Source organism: Sander lucioperca, chromosome 1 (genome assembly GCF_008315115.2).
Source record: "Sander lucioperca isolate FBNREF2018 chromosome 1, SLUC_FBN_1.2, whole genome shotgun sequence".
NCBI classification, from domain to species: Eukaryota; Metazoa; Chordata; class Actinopteri; order Perciformes; family Percidae; genus Sander; species Sander lucioperca.
Window position 1 is genome coordinate 52,993,482 of NC_050173.1, and position 27,810 is coordinate 53,021,291.

Sequence of the window (27,810 nt, forward strand, 5' to 3'; positions counted from 1 at the left end):
TCAGTGTCTTCATTAAGTTGTGTTTTGGGCGTAACATGCAATAAACCAATCAGAGTGTCATCTCCCATTCCCTTTAAAAGCCAGGCGCGTTTGTACCTTGGCGCATTGCTATTATGATGCCGGATTTGCACCGTAATATTCTAATTTGTAATCTTTTGCATGCTTCCCTGTGTGTGTGTGTGTGTGTGTGTGTGTGTGTGTGTGTGTGTGTGTGTGTGTGTGTGTGTAACAAGCATAGTGTGCGCGCGCTGTGCACGAGCCTAGGCGTATTTTACTAATCTGCTGTTAAAATAACAATGAAATAACTATTGACTTTAGAACAGGTTTTTGTTGGTCAGTGGCGCGATCACTTCCCGCTGCCTCAAGATAGCAATACGGCAAGAATGCACCTGAACACACCTCCCTGTAAGACCAGCACACCCATGGGCGCACAGATGGGCGCAGGTGCATTTGCTATTTAAACGATGCGGGCACTGGACGGGAAACTCACAACTGCGTCGGTCTTAAACTAGCAAAGACACTTGCGTCGGGCTTTGCGCTGCGCCGGGTGCAAGATAGGGCCCTAAAAGACTAATGAGTCAGCACTTTTGACTGTGTCATTGTGAATACTTCAGCTAAATCAAAAATGTATGTTAAGCTCTCTTTGTAAAAGATTGAACCGTATCTAACTCACGAATAAAACTGAAGAAAAAAAAATATGTCATTGTGTAACTTATTGGTTTCAGCTCTGTCATGAAGTTGCATAACGGACCCGCTCCATTCGGCATCCCAGGCAAAACAAAAGTGTCTCCCCATCTCTCTACAGCTGCTGTAGTACAATAAGAACTCATACATGTTGAATATCTCTCATCCCCTGCACTATTCCCCTTGTTTTCTGTCACTGTCTGCATTCTCCACAATGGAGAATAAGTAATTTGCCTTTTTTTCCCTCAGCACTTTGAACACCACCATGACTAACGGCAAAGTCATTCTAAATCTCCAGTACAAGATGCTGTCTCTTATATTTTAGACTTTTTTTTTTTTTTAGAGTTTTTTTTTTTGGCTCATGATTAATCTAAATGTTCATTATTTCTAACACAGTCATTTCTTAAGAGAAGTCACTGTTTTACATTGTGTTCATTGTGCAGCAAAGTCGATCACAGCCAAGCGTAAAAACCAAATGTGTCGACGTTTTGCTGTGGAAAATGTGCCTGCATGGAGAACAGAAGTTAAAAATGTGCTCCCCTCCAGATGCTTTCTAATGCAAAATCCGTAATAATGTGCAGGTAGAGAGAAGGACTGGCCTGTGTGTGTGTGTGTGTGTGTGTGTGTGTGTGTGTGTGTGTGTGTGTGTGTGTGTGTGTGTGTGCATGTGAGTATCGGTGTATCTGTATGTGTGCTTTGTCTCTCTCAAAGCCAGTCAGCAAACACACACAGATACACAGTTTCTCCATTAGGTACTACACAATGTAAATATGTCTCACACCACACTAAAGCATGACGCATGACACACACACACACACACACACACACACATACACACATACATACAATCTTAGTTCTGCTTTGCATGCTTGGAGTTAACTTCCGATTAGATCGCACTGAGATCTAATCATTCTTTGATCTCAGGTTTTAGCTGTGTCAGAAAACACTCAAGCACAAGTACTCATACGCATACATACAAGGGCATTTACTGGCACTTAATCACCCTGACACACACACACACCATCTGTATTAGCACATCATGTTAAACTGTTAAAACTAAGCAGGAGGGACAGTTTTTTTCCCCATTAAAACACGGTAATCGTTACTAAGGTAAAGGAAGCCACTATAGTACATACATAGAGAGCATAATTCACAGAGGACTGTTCTCTTTGTTTGATTTGTACGTCTCTCCCTCCCTCTCTCGCTGCATCAGCCCAGCAAGGATCAAGATAAGCGTTTGCGTTATCTTTCTGCTCGCCATCTCAGCTAATCTATCGGTTTTGTCTGGAGCGCGGACGCCGTTCAGTTCTGGCCTCGGTGACCGGGAGAGATGGAGAGATGATGAAGTGAGGTGTGTGTGTGTGTGTGTGTGTGTGTGCGTGCCCGTAAGGGGGTCAGCCCTATGCTCCCACAGCCCTATGTTCCCACATTTCATTAGGGTTACATTCCATCTGTAGTCCATTGCTACTGGATAATAGGTTGGGTGTAATTGGCTACCAAATTGGAAGAAAGGGGGATACAATGTTATACAAATTTATGAAAAAGGAAATGTGGGAACATAGGGCCTAATTTTTAAAATATTCTTAGAAATGTGGGAACATAGGGCCTAATTTTGAAAAAAATCTTTGAAATGTGGGAACATAGGCATGCTCCCCCTGTAAGACTTACAGGCATTATTTTCAGCATTGCGATGCCTGTGTCATGCCAACTGTTGAGCTTGTTAGCACTTTCAGTGAAATGGGCTAATCTAAGAAACACTTTTGCCTTGGTGTGAATGTAGTTATTTCAACACCATTAGCATCACTGGGATTTTTCCCAGATACATCAAGTCTACATTCTAGAACAAAATGTTACCTTATGGAGGATATTGGAAAATGCACATGAAAAACATGTGGCATACTGTTGAACCTGTGCTAAAACAACTGTGTTTGTTCTGTCACAGTTTGTAAAGCAATCTATGCAATAAAATAATAGTTTAGTTAAAATAAAAATCAATAGACCAATTGTCTTCGACGCATTAGAAGTTTTTAACTCCGGCTTTGATGTAGAATAAAACCAATCACCTATTATCTCAAAAATAGTATATATGTAGGCATAAGCTAGATAGACAGACAGACAGACAGACAGACAGACAGATAGATAGACAGATAGACAGACAGACAGACAGACAGATAGATAGACAGATAGATAGACAGACAGACAGACAGATAGACGGATAGACAGACAGACAGACAGACAGACAGACAGACAGACAGACAGACAGACAGACAGACAGATAGATAGATAGATAGATAGATAGATAGATAGATAGATAGATAGATAGATAGATAGATAGATAGATAGACAGACAGACAGACAGACAGACAGACAGATAGATAGATAGATAGATAGATAGACAGACAGATAGACGGATAGACGGACAGACAGACAGACAGACAGACAGACAGACAGACAGACAGACAGATAGATAGATAGATAGATAGATAGATAGATAGACAGATAGACGGACAGACAGACAGACAGACAGACAGACAGACAGACAGACAGACAGACAGATAGATAGATAGATAGATAGATAGATAGATAGATAGATAGATAGATAGATAGATAGATAGATAGATAGATAGATAGACAGACAGACAGACAGACAGACAGACAGACAGACAGACAGACAGACAGAGATAGATAGATAGATAGATAGATTTAATCACCTACTTATTTGAGTAGTGTCTTCCTTAAAACTAATACATTTGAAAATAAAATGTTCTTAAAAAGAATATTTCTGCACATTCACATTCAACTACCATGTACTTTGCCTTATTTGTGTTTTCATCTGTATAAACATCCCTTTAAAGTGTCTCCTCCGTTGCTTTCTCTCTGCTGTGTCTCATAGCAATTTGTCCACTTTCTTTCTGCAGCGGGTGCTGCATCAAAGCACAGCGTGGGGGGGGGGCTGACAAAAGGAAATGGTAGTTCCTATCCATAAGGAGTCCAGTAACACACACGCACGCACGCACACACACACACACACACACACACACACACAAGCAGCGAGGAAGATCTAACAGCGACTGTGGCGCTCGCCCACATAAATGTCCGCTTGGCTCTGCTCTGATCACATAATTGCTCTGTGCACACCTCTCTCTCTCACACACACACACACACACACACACACTCAGAAGGTGAGAGCACATCCAGAGAGAGCATACAATGAAGCACACTTACGGAGCTCACACACACACACACACACACACACACACACACACACACACGCTTAAAACCTGGATATATACAGCGCCCACACACACAGTCACTGTTTAAAAAGACACAAAGCAGACCATTTACATATGCAGGTATGCCTGTGAGCGTACGCGCACACACGTACACAGCAAATGTCAAACAAAAACTCCCACTGGCTCAACCACGCAGTCAGTACGCTGAAATCGAGAGAGACACAGGCGTGCAGAAAGAAAAAAGGTGAATGGAGAGGAAGCTAAAGATGACAGTGAGCGAGGAGTGCAGTGAACACTCTGAAACCCACCCTCGCCAAGCTTTACAAAAGACGGAATTTGCTCTCACCAAATAACAAATTCAAGACAAATGTGGTATTTTTACTCATCGCCTTTTCTCTATCTGTCTGATTTAAAAAAATGAATCACTTTTCTATTCCGTCGGAGGTTTTGCAGCAAAATTACTTACGGGGAGGACTTTATGTGGGTGTCGGGGTGGCCTGGAAGACATTTTGGCAAGTTCCTTTCACCACGTCAATAAATGCCTTCCAGCTACAGGCTATTTTTCTGTAAATGACCCAGACTGTTGACCGCCAAGCAGGAATCCTAATTACTTGTATATTACATAACATGTCTTACTACTGCCAGTACATGAAGTGATCATAAATGGGCCCTGATATGTTCCTTTTGCCATTTTGCATCTTTTGGTAACAATCAAGGCCTAATCAAACCCAATCATAGCTTAGCACACAGACTGGAAACAGGAGGAAACGAATAGCCTGGTTCTGTCTTAAGGTAACAAAATCCACCTATACGCACATATAGAATAAAGCTCACAAATTAACAAGGTATATCCTGTTTGTTTAATCTGTACAAAACCCAAAGTGTAAAAACGACGCTTATTGGGTTTTACAGGATAGGGATTTTTCGTTTTTTAGTTAGGTACTTGGAGGAATTGTGCAATAATGACAGATTCACACATTTTTCTTTTGTTTACAGTAAATAAATAATTATAAATCTTAAAATCAAGTTCTTAAAGTAACTTTCTTTGCATTCATTTGATTCCCAATCAAGATACACTGGTAACAATTGCTTTCGTTAATATGTACTTAAAAACAGTTCTGAAATGCAAAATAATAGAATTTTAATCATGTGATAAAATATGCGATTCATCGCAATTAACTATAGACATTCAGCGATTAATCGCGATTAAAAAAATGTTTGACAGCCCTAGTTTTTTTGTAACAGATGAGCAGTAGGAATGATTGCTATTTCATGTACTCAACCTAAATGATGTGCTACAAGCAACTGGGTGGAGAAGGGGTGGTAGAGCGTGCTTAGTCCTTGTCGCAGTGGCCGCAGGTTCAACTCTCTCTCCCTTTTCACATCTTCAGCTGTCCTATATAATAAAGGACTAAAATTCCCAAAAAGGTATCTTAAAAAAAAAAAAAAGATTTAAAAAAAAAAAGATTTCCTAATGCGCGTCAGGTGAATAAGCATGTTTCACATATTGCCAAACTATTCCTTTCAGGACTGTGTGGGTGGATCAGAGAGGCAATAACCAACAACCAATCTGATTCAGGGGCACCCTCGTAGCTCACCTGGTAGAGCATGCCCCCCCATGTACCAAGGCTTAGTCCTTACCGCAGCGGCCACAGGTTTGATTCTGACAGTGGCCCTTTTCTGCATGTCATCCCCCTCTCTCTCCCACTTCCCTGCCTTAATCTGTCCTATGAAATAAGGGCAATAAAAGCCCAAAAAATAAAGAAATACAAAATACGAATCTGATCAAAATGTTGCTAAATCCTGATTGGAGCCAGGGAGTATGTGCATGATTTTTTACAACTGAGCACCGTCCAAGTCAAACCAGGGAGAAGAGCACATAGAAAAACATAAAAATGCAAAGCTCTCACGTTAAAAAAAAAAATAAAAAAATGTTCCAACAGATCCTACCACTTATTGTAACAAGAAAAATAGGGCCTTTAAAGCTCTAAAGTTATTTTTACACAGTAGTAGGTGAAAACCCTGTGATGCCATTCTTAGATGTGGGTGTAATTACAAAAGGATTTCTAAAGGATTGTTATGGTTGCCCTTAAATTCCCTCCATTAAACCGCCAGCACCTACACTCTCACTTATACAAGCAAGCAAAATAGTGAGGCAGGATTACATTACAGGGGAATCAATTCTAACTGGATTGTTATAATTAGATGACCTGAGTTTGCTAAAAAGTCTGTAAGTAATTTTCTGTGTTTTTATCACTTTCAGGACTTGGCAGGCTGCATGACAATGACATTACAAATGCTGTTGGTAATATTTATAATTACAGAACCTCTTATAAAACTGCAGATCAAATATTCAGTGCATCATACAGAGAGGCAAAGTCCCTCCCCTTCTGGTGGATCCCATGGGACCTTATTTCAGAAAACATGCATGGTAGTGAACGGGGGGGAGACAAATCATTTTTTGATCAGGTTTAAATGAAGCCACGATTAACACGTGATGTCCATCAATTGAAAAGATAATTTTGCACCTCAAGAAAGTCTCCGTTTGTTGTAGGTTTGTCGTAGTAGCTACCACATAGTTTTGTGTGAAACCGCTCAGTGAGCTACATATCTTGTCTGCCACAATTTACGTCACCATGCTTTCTGCTCGGCTAGCCCACTAGCTAGCTTGGCTCTGTTCCACAACACGTGACGTTATCTTACCTGATGTGTTTTAGCCAGCGTCTTTTTATCAGCTGAGAAGCGAGCTACATGTCTCGTCTCCAATGATTTACGTCACCTTGCTTGCTGCTCGGTTAGCTTGCCCGCTAGCTAGCTAGCTCAGCTATGTTCCACAACACGTGACGTTATCTTGCCTGATGTGTTTCATCCAGTGATGTTTTATCAGCCGAGAAGCGAAAGAATGACCAAGATTTGCTGCTAGTTTGAGTCACGCTATATCCAGGTACAAAACACACAGACACCGTAGCTTTAGCGAGACGTCACCCATGCGCCTTTGAGGTGAATAGTCTTTCTAGGTTTGTCGTAGTACCACTTTGTTTTGTGTGAAACCGCTCAGTAAGCTACATATCTCGTCTGCCACAATTTACATCACCACGCTTTCTGCTCGGCTAGCTCGCTAGCTAGCTTAGCTCTGTTCCACAACACGTGACGTTATCTTACCGGATGTGTTTTAGCCAGCGTCTTTTTATCAGCCAAGAAGCGAAAGTACGAGCAAGATCCGCCGCTGGTTTGAGTCACGTTACATCACGGTACGAAACACACAGACACCGTAGCTTTAGCGAGACGTCACCCATGCGCCTTTGAGGTGAGTAGTCTTTCTAGGTTTGTCGTAGTACCACTTAGTTTTGTGTGAAACCGCTCAGTGAGCAACATATCTCGTCTCCAACCATTTACGTCACCTTGCTTGCTGCTCGGTTAGCTCGCTCGCTAGCTAGCTCAACTATGTTCCACAACATGTGATGTTATCTTGCCTGATGTGTTTCATCCAGTGATGTTTTATCAGCCGAGAAGTGAAAGAACGAGCAAGATTCGCCGCTGGTTTGAGTCACGTTACATCACGGTACGAAACACACAGACACCGTAGCTTTAGCGAGACGTCACACATGCGCCTTTGAGGTGAGTAGTCTTTCTAGGTTTGTCGTAGTACCACTTAGTTTTGTGTGAAACCGCTCAGTGAGCTACATATCTCATCTCCAACCATTTACGTCACCTTGCTTGCTGCTCGTTTAGCTCGCTCGCTAGCTAGCTCAACTATATTCCACAACATGTGATGTTATCTTGCCTGATGTGTTTCATCCAGTGATGTTTTATCAGCCGAGAAGTGAAAGAACGAGCAAGATTTGCTGCTCGTTTGAGTTACGTTACATCCCGGTAAGATACACACAGACACCATAGCTTGCAACACCCTTGCAACTTGTCGAAGTGTGTCGTCTTTTTCTACAGTCTTATCTTTAACAATATCATATGGTTAATCCCAGGCTCAATTCAAACGGGATCAAAAATGAATTTGTCTTTCCCCATTTACTACCGTTCATATTTTTTCCAAAATAAGGTACCATGGTGGTCCGTCGTACAGGTAGGGACTTTGCCTCTCTATATTTATATTTTTTTGGACTTTTTTGCAGTTTTTCCCTCATTATGGATTTAATAATGAGGTTCAAATACTTCATTTTGGTGACTTTTTGTGCTGGATTAGCATGTCTGCTGGTATCTTAACGAGCACACCTTTTGATGCACGGTAATAATATTTACAACAATGTTGTCAAACTGCTTACCAAAATCATGTACCACCTTTTTCAGTCCAAACACACAGACAGACACATGTGTTGCGTGCCAGTTAACACATTCACAGAAGTGGTGCTTTTAAAAAGATTAGGAGCTTCGGTTTGGTTTGGATCATTTTCATTTGAGGGGGATTTGAAAAATTGGCCGTTGTTTTTTAAAAAGACACTTGTTTATTACAACAACCAAAACTAGTTCACAAAAAAAGAAACTGACTTAAATTGTCGACCTTTGGTAGTGAGGGGAAGGGTCTTTCGAACCACCCGAAACCCCCCGCTCCACCACCCCTGTCTTCGTCCCTGAAACGCAAAGACAGCAGGAAACTGACGCACAATGCGTTCATATGTAAACAAAGCGAGAATGTGTAGCTCACCTCTGTCACACATGCACCACTCACTATACAGTATCACACAAAGAATGATGGAGAGAGCATGTCAACCATTAATGGCGCAATCAAACTCTCTCTGTCGAGCCAATCATTGAGAAACAACAAATCGATCCCAAATAAAAGACCATCAGCAGATCTGTCATCAGCTGTCCAACGATACACAAATGAGCACAACAGCAGCAACAAGGACAGCAAGCAGTCAGATGCGCTGGTCATTACACACCATCAGCAGAAATAGGAGAGGCAGGGAAACAGATCTGAGCTCAGAGATAGAGTTTGGAGAGAAGTGTTTTCTGAGAAAAGACAGAGGGTGGTGATTGTGAAAAAGAAAGAAATGGCGCGAGCAAAGTACAAGTACACATCCATGGCATCAAGTTAAAAAGACATGTCAATGCATCAGAAAGGACGACAGAATTGGAAAAGGAGAGAATTGTTGGGAAAGAAGAGAGGGAGCATATTTGACAGCAACAAGAGCGGGGAGTAGTATGAGAAAAGACGAGAGGTGGCATTATTGTTCGATTCGGGAGAGGACTGCAATGAAAAAGGATGACAGAGAAACTAAAAACATAGGCAATACAAGTGAGAGACAGATAGGGCTGGGTACTGTTTTTCGATACCCGTACCAATACCAATCCTGTGACTTCAATACCGGTTCCTAAACGTGAGCCCCGTCTCTGTGCGTAACGTAGAGTTTTTCCTGCATACTTCTACGACGTGAGACGTTAGATAGCCTATCACAAACATTATTAGATCTTGGTAGAAGCATGCTGCATGCTTATTGGCTCACTGATGCTGGTGAGATTTGCTCCTTAGGTATTGAAATTGGGTATTGAATGAAGAGGCATTTTTCGATACATGACACTTTAGGGGAAATTCAGTCGGTGCCTAAAAAGTATGGAATTCCGTAACCAGCCCTAGAGACAGATCCTCAAAAAAGACGAAAGCCTGGGATCTTTCAAGACGAGAAAACAGCAACATTACATGGATTGGTAGCGCGCCTGTTGGCATCAAACACCAAGGCTGTTCATCCTACCTGAGTTCCTCTTGGAGATGTACTTGACGTCGTCACAGGCTCCCGAGGCGAGGAGGAGGAGGAAGAGGAGGGATAGAGTCTTCATCTCTCTAGTCTCCACTGGCACCTTCAGGAAACAGGACACAGTATGGACAGAGTTTTAGAGAGGACTCGGACTCAAGACCTTTTTCGAGACCTTTTTCTATTCAATCAAATTTTAGGTTACACTTTACTTGAAGGTATCTACATAAGAGTGACATGACACTGTCATGAACGTGTCATAAACATTATAAACAAGTCATAAATGTTTATGACATAACGCTTCTTTAAGTGTCATTCGGTTTTTGTCATGACAAGTTATGGTTAGGGTTAGAGTTAGGGTTAGGGTTCATGTGTCATGACTGTGTCATGACAGTGTCATGTGTTCAAGACAGTGTAATGTGTTCATGACAGTGTCATGTCACTCTTATGTAGATACCTTCAAGTGTTACCAAATTTGTAAGTGTAAAATCACTATTCAACATCGTCTCAGTGCACTTTACAATTAAAGGAACACAGAAATAACAGACAGCAACAAGACAATTGAACAGAATTAAAGCAGTAATAATAAACAATACAAGGTCGGTTTTCAATCTAGATTTTAAAATGTCAACAAGCTTCTATAACATGAATTTGGAGGCCATTTCAAAGATGAGGGGCCCTGTAGGAGAATGCTCTATAACCAACAGATTTTTTGTTTATAGAAGAATGACTAAGGAGACCAGCATCAAGGGAGCGGAGAGTGCATGCCGGTGTATATGGTATAATAAGCTCAGATAAATAAGATGGTGCGAGTCCATTAGGGCTGGGCGATATGGAGAAAATCAAATATCACAATATTTTTGACTAAATTCATCAATGTCGATATTGCTGCGATATTGTGGGGTTGACTTTTGGTGCTTTCACAAAAAATTTAAAAAACACAATGAGATTTTAGATAAATAATCATCAGTAATGTGGATACAATGACTAAGTGGGTGAAGGCAAATAACAGAACAGCTATAACAGTCTGGTAAATTCAGAAAATTGCATCACTTTACTGTAATGCAGCCTGTAATACCATGAAAAGACAACGCTTGTGTCATATTACGATATCCAAAATTGAAGACATTATCTAGTCTCATATATTGATGTCGATATAATATCGATATATATTGCCCAGCCCTAGAGTCCATGCAGGGCCTTATTTAAAAGAAGTGAAGAGAGGCCAGAACGGGTGTTATATGATCATATCTTCTAGTTTTGTCAAGATTTTGGCTGCAGTGTTCTATTCTATTGTCTCGGACTCGTCTTGGACTCGTTGGTATTTGGACTCGGACTTGTCTCGGAGTCGGCCATTGGACTTGCAAAATATTCTAGTTGGTCTCGACTGAGTCCAGCACTGTATGCTCTTTTTCTAAAGTAACTTCCTCTTTCAAAACAAAATCAACGATGAAGCGCGCTTGTTCAGAAAACAGGTATTAGTATTAATTCAAAATCCATCTAGAACAGGCATTAACATTGGTCCCCTGATATACGCCTGGCTGCGTCATATACCTCAATCATCGGGCATCAATCATTTTAATTTTGGCCACTGACACAATGTCAGCGAGCACTTTGTACTATGGATTCTTTAAGACAAGTATTCAGTTCAAGAATGGGAACATATATCTTTGTTATTTGTTACATTTTCCATCGGCAGTCCACAATGTTCTTGTTGAACCAGAATAGAAATACTCAACATCTAAAATTTGAAGTTGCACTTCAGCCTTATGTGACTTAAGTGGAATTGTTATACTCAAAGTAAATATGGCCTGATCCTACAGTGGTGTACTCTGCACATGCTTTTTAATCATTACAAATAATAATGATCGCAAAATGATCATCTTAAAATAGAAGATATACTGCCTCTCACATCACATAAATTATGAACAGGTAAGTAAGTGGTCTCGAAGAGTCTCTTTTTTGGACTCGGTCTTGACTAGGACTTGGACCTCTTTGGACTCGGTCTTGACTCGGTCTCGACTAGTCCTGGTCTTGGACTTGTCTTGGACTTGACAAAGGTAGACCTGACTACAGCCCTCCATGTATCACATCTGATTCTCACAAGGAAACAATATCCAGACTACATCTAGATGCATACTGCATGACTGTTACAAGTTTTGGAGAAAGTCCAACTCCTGTTAATTGGTCTGACAAAATAAAAGCACGCTTCGACTCCACTTCCATGTGGTATTAACATGAATCCTGGCTGACATGTATTCTGATGAAATTGGGCAAAAACACCTAATGTTTAAATGTACTTGCACCCAAGACAACACTCAAACAACTGCATCTTAAGATACGTGGATAGATAAGACAGCATTTTTTTTGTATGGTTAGCGCAGTTTGGGGGAGTTTTACACATTTTCTGTGGGCTACCAAACTGTCATACATATTTTAATATTACTAATTACCTTTAAACTGTTGCTAACGTCACTGGCCTCACTCATAATTAGGTCATTTTTATTTTAACAGTGTTGTGAATATGTTAGATTTCATTCTGTAAAAACTGAACAAAGTCTCTCTCATCTGTTTTAACTGTATCATAAATTGCTTTCCTTTCTGGAAATTTAATTGCGCGTTTCATAACAACTGGATACAGCGTTCGAGGCCGAGCCCTGCTCATTTCTATGAGAGTTAGTTGAATATGTATACAGTGATTTCAATGTGATTTCAATGTTCTTTTTTTGTCTTGTTTTGATTTGACATGATATCAAATGGATGTTAAAATGTCCGTTGGTATCTCTTGTCTTTACAAGCTACAAATGGGAAAGAAAAAAGACAATAGGGTAGGTGTTTGTGGGCCAATAGGCTGTAAAAAGCGAAAAACAAAAACGTTTTATTATGGCACATGAACAGCAGCAAAAAAACATTATTATTGATCAGATACACGGGTTTGGTGGGGTTTCGAAAACTTCTTTCTTTTCAGCTGATTAAATTCAAAATACAGAAACCAAATTAGATTTGACCATAGGCGACGAATACAAAGGCTGCAGAAGCTTTTGGGACACAACACACACACACACACACACACACACACACACACACACACACACCATGTGAGTCAGCCATGTGAAATCACATTGATAAAACATAATCACATTTTCTCATGCTTTCTGTGTACAAACTGTATTGTATGCGCGCGCACACACACACACACACACACACACACACACATACACACACACACACACACACACAAGCCATGTGAGCCAGCCATGTGAAATCACATTGATAGAACACAATCACATTTTCTCATGCTTTCTGTGTACAAACTGTATTGCATGCACACACACACATACACACACACACACACACACACACGCACACACACACACACACACACACACACACACACACACACACACACACAGTAAAGCAGGGACAGATTGAGGAAGATTAGCTATGCCAGCAGTCATTTCATTGTATTTTGTATACATATGACAATAAAGGGAACTCAAACTCCAGCTCGACTGCTGATTGAAATCACATTTCATTTGAATGAACAGTAGCATAGCTGATGATAGAACATATATGGGTGTAGATATTTGAGCTAGAGTGCTTTGCCTCTGAAGATGGACAATGAAATGATGGGATGAGGATCTAAAACTGGGACCAAATTGAAATTGAAGAACAAAGCCAAAAGAACAACAATATGATGAAGGATGCTGTGTCACTGCCAATGGGAAATCATCTCTCATGCTGCCTTTCATCACTTGTAATTGAAAGCACATATATCAACATTTCAGCTCTTGATATAGGATTCAAAAGCACAAACACACTTTCTTTTTACCTGTACAAGTAGTGTGTTTCACCATCATCTTGATAGCGTCACAGGGACAGTTCAAAGCATATTCATAATAATAATAATAATAATAATACAGTCCAGTAGGGATGTCCTGATCCCGATCACAGTATCGGGGCCGATTTTGGCTTTCACTTAATTTTTTTTAATGATCGGGGATCGGCATTCACCCCATTTACCTTACTCTGATCATGTACATCAGCTCGTAGTGATCGCTACCTTTAATCACACACGCCCTGCGCCACAAAGACCGGCAGACAGTAGGGACGAGATCCTCTAAGTGGCATTGACGCCTCAGTGGCAACTGCCTGACGGTCGTCAGAGAGGCGTCGATCAAAAGTCAGCGCATCGACTAGTCTGTGGCAGAAGCCAAGCACTGGCAGGCGACTTGTGGCACTCATCGACACCCGTCAGCAAACTTGCCGAGCTGAGCGGCATCACAGTATGACTTACTCCTCCTCACGTACAAAGCACTGAATAACCTTGCCCCTCCATACCTCTCCGACCTCCTCACCCGCCATGCTCCCGCCCGCCTCCTCAGGTCCGTTGATGCTAACACACTCAAGACCATCAGGACTAAGCTCCGGACCTATAATAATATTAATAAAAATAAAGTGTTTTTTAACATTAAAGCATGTAAACATGTTCTAGTAGTACTACTACAAACACAAAATACAAGTATTATCCTGAAAATGCTATAGAATAGTTGCCCTTTAACATTCACACCACTGAACTGTCAGTGTTAGCTTGGTCACTGTGCTTGAATTTCACGAAAAAGTGGAAAAAATCTGCACATATAGCAATCTGTAAAAACGGCAGCTGGCCCATTGTAAAAACAAACCATACACGACAGTCAGGCAGTTGCCACTCGGAGGATCTCACTGTCTGTCCCGCCAGACTGCCTGGATGCACTTTCAAACCAATATGGCGCGCAGCCACTCACCACTGTCAGTCCAGAAAGGGTCTTGTAGCATGCCAGTCCTTGGCAACAAGTACAAAAGTCTTTCTTAGCCACCCGTTTTTTTTACACAAGTGGATTACTTCAATTCTCCAGACTTCCTCCTTGATCCCACCAGGAAACCACGCTTACAGGCCGTTATTTCCTGGAGCCGACATCAGTAAAATCAGAAAACAATCAGAAAATCAAAGATTGACCGGCATGAGGCATCACTAAGTTTAGTTTTATCAAAGATTGACTATTGACTATTGAGCGCAAGAGGCATCACTAAGTTTAGTTTCCGTTGTCCAGCAGGAAACTTGAAACTGTTTATTCTTTGGTTGGGGGTTTACTGGGATCCTAAAGAGAACTGTTTTAGTGTTGAGAGAAAAGACTAATTTGCTGCAATTTGCTTAGTTAGTTTAGTTTACTTGTCTTTGTGTACTTAGTTATTTTTGATGTGCAGCTCTATTATCTGAACAAATATAAGTATTGGATTGGGACCGCAGTATCGACAGATATTTAATATTTTTAAAATCGGATCGGATCAGGGGTAAAAAAAAAGATGATCGGGACATCCCTACAGTCCAGTAATCAGTTCTGATGGATTATGTGAGGATCAAAGCCCAACACGACATTTCTCACAGCAAACATTTTGGCTCGCCATAAAAGCGCAGTAACCTGAAACCGATGCAGCTAAATGGAATTTAGCCATCGTTAGTGTTAGTAGTTGCACCTGTGCTGTTCCTACTGTGACTTGCCAAAATATCTTTCATAAAAATGTGCAATGGACCTGTCACATAGCAGCCAGACAGTAGTCTGCCACACAACACAAGACTCTGGATAACAATCTACAGCTTTCCTGCTAAGATCTCCTTCTTATATCACTTACATGAACAGACATCTTGTCCTGCACCTTAGCTTGTTAAGGAGCCAACCAAAACAAACATTCACTGGGGAAAAGTGCACTGCTAACATCAGTTTGCAGGCTACCGCTAGATAGCTAATTAACTGCTGTCACTACCCGATGTGAGTCACATGTGAGTGATGTGAGCGAATGTTCTTTTTACGTAAGCTTAACTACTTTCAGGTGGACTGTATTATTTTAGAATCGTTTTACAAAACAGTCCTTCAGAGCGTATTGTCCTTTGGCTTAGTCGGCGTATTTGGGAACATGTGCAAACAAGACCAAGATAAATTGCAGCGTTTGGTAAAGACAGCGAGAAAAATTATTGGATGTAGTCAGATGTCAGTCACTCAGCTATGGTCAGATCTTATTGTGAGTATGGCTATGCAGATACTTAATGATCCTACCCACCCCTTATATAGGAGGTTCCAACTCAGCAATCGTGGCAACAGTAGGCTGCTGCAAAGGTCAATTAAAACCAAAAGGTTTAGCGTGACTCTTGCAACATTGTGTTTTTCGTTTATTTGGAATGTTGCCTTAGGCCTATATGTTTCAAGCCTGCTACTGATTGATTGTAGTCAAGTGGGGGAAGGCTGTGAGTTGTGTTCATACTAGGGCTGGGCAATATATCAATATTATATCGATATCGATATATGAGGCTAGATATTGTCTTACATTTTGGATATCGTAATATCCTGATATGACACAAGTGTTGTCTTTTCCTGGTTTTTAAGGCTGTATTACAGTAGAGTGATGTAATTTTCTGAACACACCAGACTGTTCTAGCTGTTCCATTATTTGCCTTTACCCACTTAGTTATTATATCAAAATAACTGATGATTATTTATCAAAAATCTCATTGTGTGCATATTTTGTGGAAGCACCAATTGTCAACCCTACAATATCGCCACAATATCGATATTGAGGTATTTTATCAAAAAATATGGGGATATTTGATTTTCTCCATATCGCCCAGCTCTAGTTCATACCTAAGTATGTATTCCTTAATGTTATTTTGTGTGTGTGTGTGTGTGTGTGTGTGTGTGTGTGTGTGTGTGGGGTACCTACTTATGTACCTGTGTGTCTTAAATGTGCTACACTTTGACCAAACAAATTTCCCATAATAAAGTATACTTTGACTTCGTCAAGTATTGTTTTTAAGTACTTTACACAAGACTGCAAGCACATTTACATTGTCTCTCTTCCCCTGCTGTCAATCAAAACAAACAGGGACACGCCCCTCCTGCCACCTGAGGGTATGGCCACATGAAGCTTCATGAACTTTTTGAGAATTTTGAAAAATGTTCTCATTTCCCCACTAGATGGTGCTCTGTGTTCAACAAAGGGTTGAAAGCACACTGAATTGCCATTCCTTAAGCGTCATCCAGTGGGCTCAGGAAATGAAGAAAATGGTTCACGAAGCTTCATGAACCTTCATTTGGCCATCACTAGCTGAGAGCAAAAGGAGCATATCTATTTTTCTAATTTCTCCTTCCTTTTAATAATAAAAACATTATTAATGTTATTTATCCCTATTGGTTATGTGGCCATGAGAAAGTTATTAATATTTTGTTTCCGCCGGTCTTGGTGTACTCATAATTATTGCAGAAAAACTGGTTAGCTACTACTTTGCCTTTAGCAGAGATTTTGTGCCAAAAGAAGTGTTTTTTTAAATTTTTTATTAAAAGGATAAATAAATGAATAACTAGAAAAGATCTCGACCAGGCGTGTCCCTCTCCTCTTCCAAACTAAGAAGAGTTGGCGCCAGTCAAAACAGGCGCCCCTATTTTCTATGCACAACACCCACAATAGCTAGAAACACTTGTTCCCCCTTACTGGCTCCCTGCTTGTACATCAGGGCTCACATAGCAGCTCTACAGCACTCAATGACAGAGTCGTCAATAAAATAGGTTTTTCAAAAACTGTGAATCACCGCAATCACACGAGAGGTCCCTTGGGCATACAGTCATTTACTTGCACACAAAAAAAAGTTTGGCTGATGAGTCCAGTAGTATGCTTAGCAGATTAGCAGCTGACAGACGGACACGCTAGAGCTGAGCGATATGGAGAAAATCAAATATCGCAATATTTTGACCAAATACTTCAATGTCGATATTGCTGCTACTGGTATTGTAGGGTTGACTTTTGGTGCTTTCCCAAAAAAATGTACACAATGAGATTTTAGATAAATAATCATCAGTGATGTGGATATAATGACTAAGTGGGTGAAGGCAAGTAATAAAACAGCTAGTAAGTCTGGTAAGTTCAGACTAATGACATCACTTTACTGTAATGCAGCCTTTAAAACCAGGAAAAGACAATTGTTTAATATCACGATATCCAAAATTTAAGACGATGTCCAGTCTCATATATCAAAGTCGATATGTCGATGTATATTGCCCAGCCCTAATGCACGCACGCACGCACACACACACACACACACTCACACACAAACCACAGAAAATAACAATGTCTATTGTGTAAGATAGTACAGCAGGTCAGAGCTTTGGGTTTGGAGAATTGGCTGCAGGGTAAGATTCATATCTCTTACTTTTACAAGGCAGTTACAACATGAGACTTGCCAATAAAATCCAGCATTACCCGGCTGTTATGTTTCCATATTTGTTGCACACACCGAATACCAAGTACCAATCATCTCTATATGCTTTTGCTCCAGTTTAAACTGTTGACCCCCCTTCATCAAGTCAGTAATTTTCCAACGTATTATACTTTACAAATGCCATTTCATTCTCATTGTGCACCCACATTAAAAGAAGTCTAAAGTAGAATAAAAGAACAGAAGCTGGGGAACAGGGTAACATAACAAAATAAGACACAAAAAATAACGTTTTTCTTATACATGACAAGACGTTGTGGACTACTGTGCTTTTATCGGTGTTTTTAGCCCCCAACGTCTCCTTCCAGGCAGCGCTGCCTGGCTAGGCACTAGGATTAGGCAATGGTTAGGGTTAGGGTTAGGACTACCGGTTTTTATTTGAGGAATTATGGTAACGTTGGTTTAGCATCAGGATCCCACAGTCTCTCCATTCTTCCTGCTGATTCCATATGTCTGTATCCACTTTTTGTTTTCATAAAAGCTCAGTTTTTCGGGTCCACAGCTTCTAAAAACTCAAGTTATGGGTTATTTACATAGTTGGTAGTTCATATCACCACACAGCAGCATTTAGGCAATTTTCTGTTGTTTGCTAGCAGACAAAATTGATGAGGAGGAACCTTCACGCATTACAGATCAATGGAGAGCGGAGATTTCTTTTCCGCTCCGGTGGGGGCAGGACTTAAATGTGCTGTCTCTATGGCGATTGTGTCAGAGTGCTATTCATCAAGGTATATTTAAGACTTCTTAAAACAGTTTCAGTGCCATATAAAAAGGCTTATAAGACAACAAAGCTAAACAAAAAAATATGGAAAAAAATCCATAATGAGCCGTTTTTATTTTGGCTTGTAAAAGAATGACTAACAACTCGGTTATGCACACACTCTGACATGCACGTGGGACCAGCCAGACTTTAGCTTTCTTTGTTTTTATCTGGCCTCTTCCTGGCCTTCCAGCCTACAGTCAGTCTGCTGTCATCAGAGGAGGAAAACAGGTTGTGTCAGGTAATGTTGTACTATCGCAGAAGAAGCTAAATTGAGCTGTTGTCTTCAGGTAAAGATGGTGAGGCAGGCACTCTGCCAAGCACCACTGACAAAAATCAAAGTGTGAGTCAGTCATATGTGGGTAGTGTTTATCAGGTTCTTTTGGAAAAGTCGAAACATAAACGGAAAGAGAAATACCAATGGAGTTTAGCATCAAGACCTTAAGTTTTTGAGACATAAACACCTAGAAATAGGAATATGATACTTGTGAGGAAATGTATATTTTCCCTTGCCTCCTCCACGAGATGGTCAGGGTCAGCTACAGAACAGATGCCATGGAGCTGGTAGGGCTTTAGTGTCCTGCTAAAGAATACTTTGGCACACGTGTCACGCGTCTCAAGGCCCCCGGCAGACTTTGATCCGACCCGCATAACAATTAAGGTTCATAATAAATGTTGGCCTGCCTAGTTACCAAACCAAAAAGATGGGAAACTGTTTTTTCAAACTGCATATTACGACACTCAAAGCAGAATTTGGCAGATTTGCTGACATTGAGACTCGGACATTGCCTCGGAACCAGAGAGTTTGCATATTCACGCTGTGAAAAAAGGTTGTTTAAGCCTACTTTGCTTCATCGTTTTGCTTGATTTGCTAAATTCTATGATGGCTAAGAAACCTTTTGTTGACTCTTCAGTCCCTCCAGAAAAACGCGATTATGCAATCGCATAATTCAACGCATAATCAGCCAAAGGCCGCATTTTTTGAAATACGCCGCACTTTCGCTACATAAATTGCCGATTTTCGCGCAAAATATGCGGGGCTTGCATGATTTCATAATCCCCGCATTTTCGTTGCAAAAAAGTCTCATATATCTTAGCAGAAAGTTGAAAAATGTTGTGTTTACTTCACACAAGAGCAGCCATTTTCCCCTGTTGGGGAACGTTATGAAGTGACGTAATTACGCAACGTGAACATCATCGAAAAGCTGCAAACCCCGCGATGAAGCCATGATGAAACCGCAGTTTTTGCAAGTTCCCGCAATTTTTGCAAGTTCCCGCAATTTCATCGCATAAAATTGCATAAATATCCCGCATATTCCATCACATTTCTTAAGAAAACGTGCTGCATATTCAAGGATTTTTGCCAGCAACAATCACAAAAAAACTCATTTCTCCACCCTCCTACAACCACCATGGCTGCAGCTGATTGGACGAACGCATGTTGTGTTGTCTTCCCGTCGACCACGCAACTTTCAGTTTATCTGAGCATTTATTTTACTTGTGAAGAGCGTTGTATGGAACCATCCACGTTATTTCTTTTGACAATTTGGTTGAAAGAAACCCAAATTTCTGATATAGAAACTTTTAGAAAATGGGTCAAATTTGACCCGAGGGCAACAGGAGGGTTTAATGGCGCAAGACCAGGTATTGTAGAGTAGAAGGTCCAAAACACAGTGGGGAAATCTGAAAAGCCGATTGCTGACAGATGCACAGGATGCACAAAAGGTATATATCTGGTGGGACAGAAGGACTGACTCTTTTAGGGCTTTATGTGAGAAGACTAATGAAGCTCAGTGCAAATTCTTTCAGGAAGACTTCTAATAACTTCAATCACCGCTCTCTCTTCCTAAAAGTATTCAACTGTTCAGAGGCTTTCAGTTTCAGTAAACCAACCAGAATTGACCACGAAATTCACAATCCAATCACAGCATTACATCCCTGCTTTAAATCTGTTTCTCTCTCTGCTACTGCCAGCTGTCATTTCAGGCAAAGCGTGCAACCCTCCTCCTCCTCCTCCTCCCCTTCCACCTCCGGTCACCATCACCCTGGGTCTTCCTCCTTCAGTCTGGTCTTTGAGCTCCTTCGCCGCCGCCACCAGTGTCTAGACTCCATCATCTCCAAAGACTCTGCAAACTTTTTCAGTTAAATAAATCAATTTAGTCAATTTCTGTAACTATACCTACCTGACCCTTTATGTGCTACTCATTTTCCAGTGTGGCCTTTAGTGAAATTGAGTTTGATACAGTCTAAGGGCCCTTTGGACCAGCCCCACCTTGTTTGGTCTGGATATTCGGCCCTTTCAGTTTGGAAAACTCCCACAGACCCATGGGTCCGGAGCAAAATTCTCACTGCTCCACAACAAAACAATGCAACTAAATAAAATGAGCCGCGATAGCACATGAGGAGAGGAGGAGACCAAATGTTTAATTGATATTCCGTCTGATGAAAAAAAAAATCACAAAAAATTACAACACTTTTCAATTATTTCCTGAGAGAATGAGAAAAAGAGAGGATACGAGAGGACAGGAGAGCCGGCTACAAACCTAGCAATTACAACTCAAGTATCGCAAGAGAGAGACACACACACACACACACACACACACACACACACACACACACACACACACACACACACATCTACTGTATCTACTTTCTGAACCTTTTAGTCTGAAACACAGATGGCCTAATGCAACTGCTAAAGGCGTGTGTGTGTGTGTGTGTGTGTGTGTGTGTGTGTGTGTGTGTGTGTGCGCGCGTGTTCTTGTACTCTGTAATGGTTTGGGCCTAAGGCATTAACCCTTGTATTGTCCTCGGGTCAAATTTGACCCATTATTAAAAAAATGTCTTTATCAGAAAAGTGGTTTTCTTTCAACCAACTTTTCAGAAATATAACGCAGATTGTTCCACACAGCGCACTTCACAAGTAAAATAAATGATCAGTTCACTACGTTCTTTAAATTTGAATGTTTTATTCAATTTTATAGCATTCAAAAAAAAAAAAAATTATGATAGAGAAAAAAAAGTGACAAAAACGTCTGCAAAAGCTTCAAAAACGTGGGGGGAAAAAAGCCCACAAAAACATCAGGGGTGAAAGCACAAAAGTTTTGAAAAAGACGAAATTAAAAATATATTTATAAAATATTTATAAAAATAAATTTTGACCCAGAAATGGGAAGACAACACAAGGGTTAAGGGGTTTAGGTGCAAGGGTTTGTAATACATGTCTAAACCACAAACTACCATAGAAATATGGTGAACTATTAGCTTGGAGGCTACTTTCTCTATAGGCATAGTGCATTGTAAGATGGTATGCTAGGTGTTAGCAAAGATGCAAAACCATGATCTAACAGGTATGTAAGTTAACTTAAGGTGACCCTGGGACATTTTGCCAAATATATAGTGTCTCCATGAAATAAAGGAGCTCTGAATTTCATAACTCACTTTACCTTGAGGATACTACAAATCCTTTTGTTGCTCTCACACACATACGTATTCTTTCCTTCACTCTCACGCGCACATTTAGCTCTCCTTCTTTTACACTGGCTCGCTCATAGTGGCTGCAGTCTTCAACTAACACTCTTCTTCCTACATCAGCCCTCTCATCACCAAACACTGAGCTCTCTTTATCTTGTCCTCACTGTCTGTCCCTCTGCATTGCCTCCCACCAATCACACACACACACACACACACACACACACACACACACACACACACACACACACACACACACACACACACACCAAGGCCAGTCTCCCTCTCGCCCTTCTTTTCACACATGAACACTGACACACTTGCTTTAACAACAGTGGCAGCTTGTTTGATGTTTGATCCACCATGAATGCAAGCATGGAAATGGAATCTTACGGTGTGTGTGTGTGTGTGTGTGTGTGTGTGTGTGTATGTGTGTGTGTGTGTGTGTAGAGGTGGAGGGATAAAAGGAGTGTGAGGGTATTCATACAAAACCCTAATGACCTACGGAATAATAATACCATACACAGATATAAAGTGAGAGAACAAGAAGCAAAGAAAGAAAGTGGATGTCGGCTTTGGATGAAAGGGTATCTGAGTTTTTTTAAACGCACACACATACAAACACAGAGGGAACAAACACCATTACAGCATTACAATCCCCCATATCTTTCATCCTGTCTGTCTGTCTCTGATAATGTTAACACCGGAGCACAGGGAGATCTAAGCAGGGTCAGAGTGTGTGTAAGTGTCACATATTGCATGCACTCAAAAAAGTGGAACAATGCAGAAAAAATGTACTTTTGTGTGTGTGTGTGTGTGTGTGTGTGTGTGTGTGTGTGTGTGTAGGGGGGCTGGCTGGGGTATTCATTTAATCAAATTGGGGCCTATATTTTGTGTCTGTTTAAGGCACAGGTGTCAAACTCAAAGCCCGCGGGCCGAATCCGGCCCTTTACAAATTTTGATACGTCCCGCATATCAATTTAGGTTTACAATAAATTTTGACCCAAAAGACGAGAAACTAGTCTGGCTATCACAGACCAAGCTCAATCTTTTAAGATCAATTCAATTCAAAACTTGATTGCCATGTCAACATAGTTGATTGGAATTTGTCTTGGTGCTAATCAGATTAAAAAGACAAGACATATAAAGGAACATACAATACATAAAAGACAATCACATAGACAATCATTCAGACCATTCAGATCTTTTAAGATTGAACATTAGTCTGGGGAGTCTGCTCTGTATTTTCTACTGCACAAGAGGCGTGATCAACAGGCATAGTTCAAATGACCCTGTACGCGATTGGATAGTCCTTCAACCAATCAGACCAACGATCCAGGTGACGTGCTTTGCTCCATTCTTTTGGCCACCAGCGGGGCTAGCTGGTAAATTAGGCTTTTACCAAAGCCGGTCGGTAGTAAGGCAAACACATCCTTCTTTTGTAGGAATTGTTCCAGGGCAAGTTTCTGTTCTGTTTTCAGAGAAAACTTGCCTTCGAAATATTTAAAAACAGCAGCGATAGCGGCATCAATGGGTTGCTGCGCTTCGGTGGCTGCCATGTTGAATGTAAACAAGAAGCTGCTTGCCGTCGTCATTGTGTTAAATCCGCCAATAGCGCGCCAGATGGATAAGCCAGTTTGTGATTGGTCCCCGCAGATTTGTAACGGAAGCAGGATAGAAAAATGTACAGGTTTCCAGCTTGATCTGCAGGGAGAAATCAAATCGCCGGCAGATCGGGCTGAGTTTACCCAGTCAAACGGGGAAATGCGACAAGTAGGTTGTGTGGTAGCTGCTTTTTAAAATGTAATCTTTGTTTTTGCGTGATTTCCTATACTCTACGGTGGCTAAGGAACTTCTTTGCTGACTTTTGTAGGGCTTTATGTCAAAAAATGCGACAAAAGAAGAAAAAAAAGTTGCAAAGGTGTAAAAAGAAAAAGAAAATGACAAAAATGTTAAAATGTTGGAAAAAGCGACAAATAAAAAAAACCAAAAAGTGACAAAAATGTCAGAGAAAGCCACAAAAAAACTGGGCAAAGCGACAAAAAATGTCAAAAAAATTCGACAAATTAAAAAAAAATATATATAATAAGATATTTCACTTTTTTGGTTAAATAAAAACATATCAATAAACTTTACATGTCTAGGCCCTGGATGTGATTCTCATGTTCCAGTGTGGTCTTTAGTGAAGTTTAGTTTGACTCCATAGGTTTAAGGGTTTGTGATGTGTGTAGAAACAACACATTCTCACTCCCATCTCGTAAAATATGGACGCTTGGTCAGGTGCCTTTGTCGTTGTTATTGACGCTAAAAGTCTCCTTTACCGTCATATAACACGCTTTAACTAAACGCGTTTGGTCGGGACTATTGACGTCCCTTTTGACGCAGTTAGGTTAAGGAAAAGCTAGTTGGTGGGTTTACGTTTCCATGACTTGCGGGAATAACGGGACGGTTGGGTTTAGGAAAAGGTTATGGGTGGGCTTACGTTTCCATGACTCGTGGGAATAACAGGACGGTTGGGTTTAGGAAAAGGTTATGGGTGGGCTTACGTTTCCATGACTCGCGGGAACAGGACGGTTGAGTTTAGGAAAAGGTCGTGGGTGGGCTTACGTTTCCGTGACTCGCAGGAACGGGACAGTTGAGTTTAGGAAAAGGTTGTGGGTAGGCTTACGTTTCCGTGACTTGCGGGAATAACGGGCCGGTTAAAGAAGAAAGCGGCTTCCATGACATGCAGCTATAATGGGACGGTTAAAGACACACGTGGGACACGAACCCCGGTCTCCTGGGTGAAAGTCCTGTGTTTTGACCCATGCACCACCCCCGACCAACCTCCCTACGCGGAATTTCCCCCTTACGTACTACTCGCTAAACCCCGTGTAGCTGCCTGCTCTCCTCAGTACGTTCTACAAACACGCTGAAAGGTTTTTTTCCGAGTTCGGAGTGAGAACGGGTTGAAACAACTTATGCAGAGTCATGAAAAAAAAATGTGACATTGCTAGTTACATTTTTCTTTTGACGTCAAAGCTTTGTGGTATTTCAGGAAAGAAAGACTTTAATGGAGCTGTTAATCCCTTGGCTTTTTTTTTTTGGTCGAAGGTAAAAAATTCAAAGGATGATTCGAAACAATATGGAGATATTAATAACTGGTTTAATTATGAGTCAAACCCTTGCAGGCATCCGCGAACACATACACACATACTAAGACACCCCTCCCACCAACCCCACACACGCACACTGATAGCAAGCTATTCTTGTCCCAAACAGACCAGTGTTAAGCCATTAGGCCGCTTCAGCCACACATCCAATAATAAAGACAGCCTCCAGCCTTATTCTGTCACACTGTCTCTCCCAAACCGCATGAGTCACACTGTTTTGGCTACAGAGGCAGTCTGTTTTACATGGAAACATAAGCCGCTTCGTCATCATTATAAAATATTTGATATCCGTCCATTTCATTTGTGTAAGAAGAGGTGCAATTGGTTTGGCCTCAAAATGGAACACTAGGGACAAATGGAACAATCACACGAAACGCAATAAGACATCCAGTGCATTTCAATTTCACTTTCAGTTTCTGACATCCTCTCTCGTTTAGAGAGATTGGACCTTCTTCAACTGGACATCCTGGATTCAATTCTCTGCGTCAAGTATGCATCCTACTAAAGTATCCTTGAGCAAAACAGTGGATTCTCTACCATACCTGCAACAGATTCAGGTTGCAATTCGGCTGTTGACCCCGACCCAGAGTCAGATTAAAACTTTGAGGCGGCCTGGGGAATCAATAAAATGTACAGTAAGTGAGGGAGGGGGGGGGGGGGTTCGGATGGTGCGGTGAATGAATGAACAACACACAGCACAGCAACACGATCCACACTAGCCCAACGCAAATAGCGCATTGGAACTCAGTGACAAGCTAACTTATGCCACAGCCGGCCAAATTGAGAAAAAGGAAAGCCGCTGACCTACTTTACGGGTTCCAGACAAAGCAAGTGGAGGGTCCCAGTTTTAAACTGATTAGGTGTAATGTTTTCATAACCCAATGTGTACTTCTAGCTTTGGTTGCTCAAGACAGTAGGCTACGCACAGCTACGGATTCGACCAAAACAAACAACCTAAGTCCTGCCTTCCACTCCCTGTTAATACGTCTTTTTATTTTGGAATTTTGAATAGAACGGCAGTTTCACAGGATTTAAACAAACTTTCGAAGTGGTAGAATCTGTAGTAGTAGTATCTTTACTCGTTAATGCCCGGAACATGTCCGTTATTTTGGAGCATTTCGCTGCCTCCTCCTCCATCATTTTTTTCCTTTTGAGTCTGACCTTCTCAGCGCCACCTTTCCCTTTTCTTTTTTTGCTTTCCATCATTTGACTCACACACTGTCCGTTAATGTTACCGACAGACTTCCAAACGTGAAGGGGGGAAAAATGTGTTCCATGGCTTTACGTCATAGGCCAACCAGGGCTATGCCATGTGGGGAGGGGCCGCTCACTGATCCCCCCTATTTTTCTGATAATCCTAGACATGGTTGTGACCTGCACTTCGTTAGTGCTTTCTGATTAGCCTGTGTTTGTATTTGACCAGCGGGCAGCGGCCGCACACCAGGCCGCCGGATGGTGTTGCTAAGAACTTGCAATGTATAACTATTATCAGAACGGCCCTCGTGGCCTCAAAACACTACCGGCCCACCGGGAAATGTCCTGACTCTCCCGATTGCCACTCTGCTACTGCAATATTATCACTTGCAAGTATTACTTAACTGCAGATCCCATTGCTACTCATTTTGAGTAAAAGCCACCTAAACATAATCCATGGTGAAACCGCTCTACGCTTGCCGTTCCATTGTTTTCCTATGGAGAGAGTGGTGCCGCCCAACCTACCCTTGCTGCGCACCCCTTCAAAATTGACGCTGAGCGCTGTGCTCAAAGTTTGACCTCGTTGCCGCTGACCTACTAAGGCACAAGCAATTCCAGAACATATACCTGCGCTGCGCTTTGCTTCTCTGCTCTGAGCCCTACCTGGGCTGTGTTGCTATGGATCATGTGTAGGCGGCTTAAGTACCGTAGCTTATTAGCTTAGCTCGCTAACATTAGCACTGATTTTCATTGGACTTTACTTTTCATTCATGTTATTTAGTCACCTGCTGAGTCATCGGAAACTCTTGCACACTCAGTATTGTGTTCCTGCAGTATAAAGAGGGGGGGCTGCTACAGTGTTGACAACTGTCTTGCTAAATTTGGCGACTTTAAAGACCCCTTCAGCAACTTTCTTTCAGAAAAGCGCCCAGCGAAGACAGTCGCTCTGACCACTTGAAATCCAACATGCTGAAAGATTATTATGGAATTTCTGCCCAACGATACCCGAAAATAAACTGCCTACCACAGCTTCAAGTTAAAGTGCTCATATTATGCTCATTTTCAGGTTCAGAATTGTATTTAGAGGTTGTACCAGAATAGGTTTACATGGTTTAATTTTCAAAAAACGCCATCTTTTTGTTGTACTGCACATTGCTGCAGCTCCTCTTTTCACCCTGTGTGTTGAGCTCTCTGTTTAAGCTACAGAGTGAGGCATCTCACTTCTGTTCCATCTTTGTTGGGAGTTGCACATGGGGAGTACCTAGGTGACTACTAGCCAGTCAGAAGGAAGCAGAGTATGAGGGCG

General features: G+C 41.4%; 1 protein-coding gene across 4 annotated transcripts in view; it reads right to left on the minus strand.

Annotated features, from left to right (window-relative positions):
• The window catches only part of il1rapl2 (interleukin 1 receptor accessory protein-like 2), a 574,476-nt gene that overhangs the window by 462,553 nt on the left and 84,113 nt on the right, over positions 1-27,810 (minus strand). For all 4 annotated transcript variants that reach the window (XM_031280024.2, XM_031280023.2, XM_031280026.2 and 1 more), the window contains exon 2: positions 9,623-9,728. In XM_031280024.2, coding sequence (XP_031135884.1) covers positions 9,623-9,707 — 85 coding nt within the window. In that variant the 5' untranslated portion in view covers positions 9,708-9,728. The remainder of the gene's footprint in view (positions 1-9,622; positions 9,729-27,810) is intronic.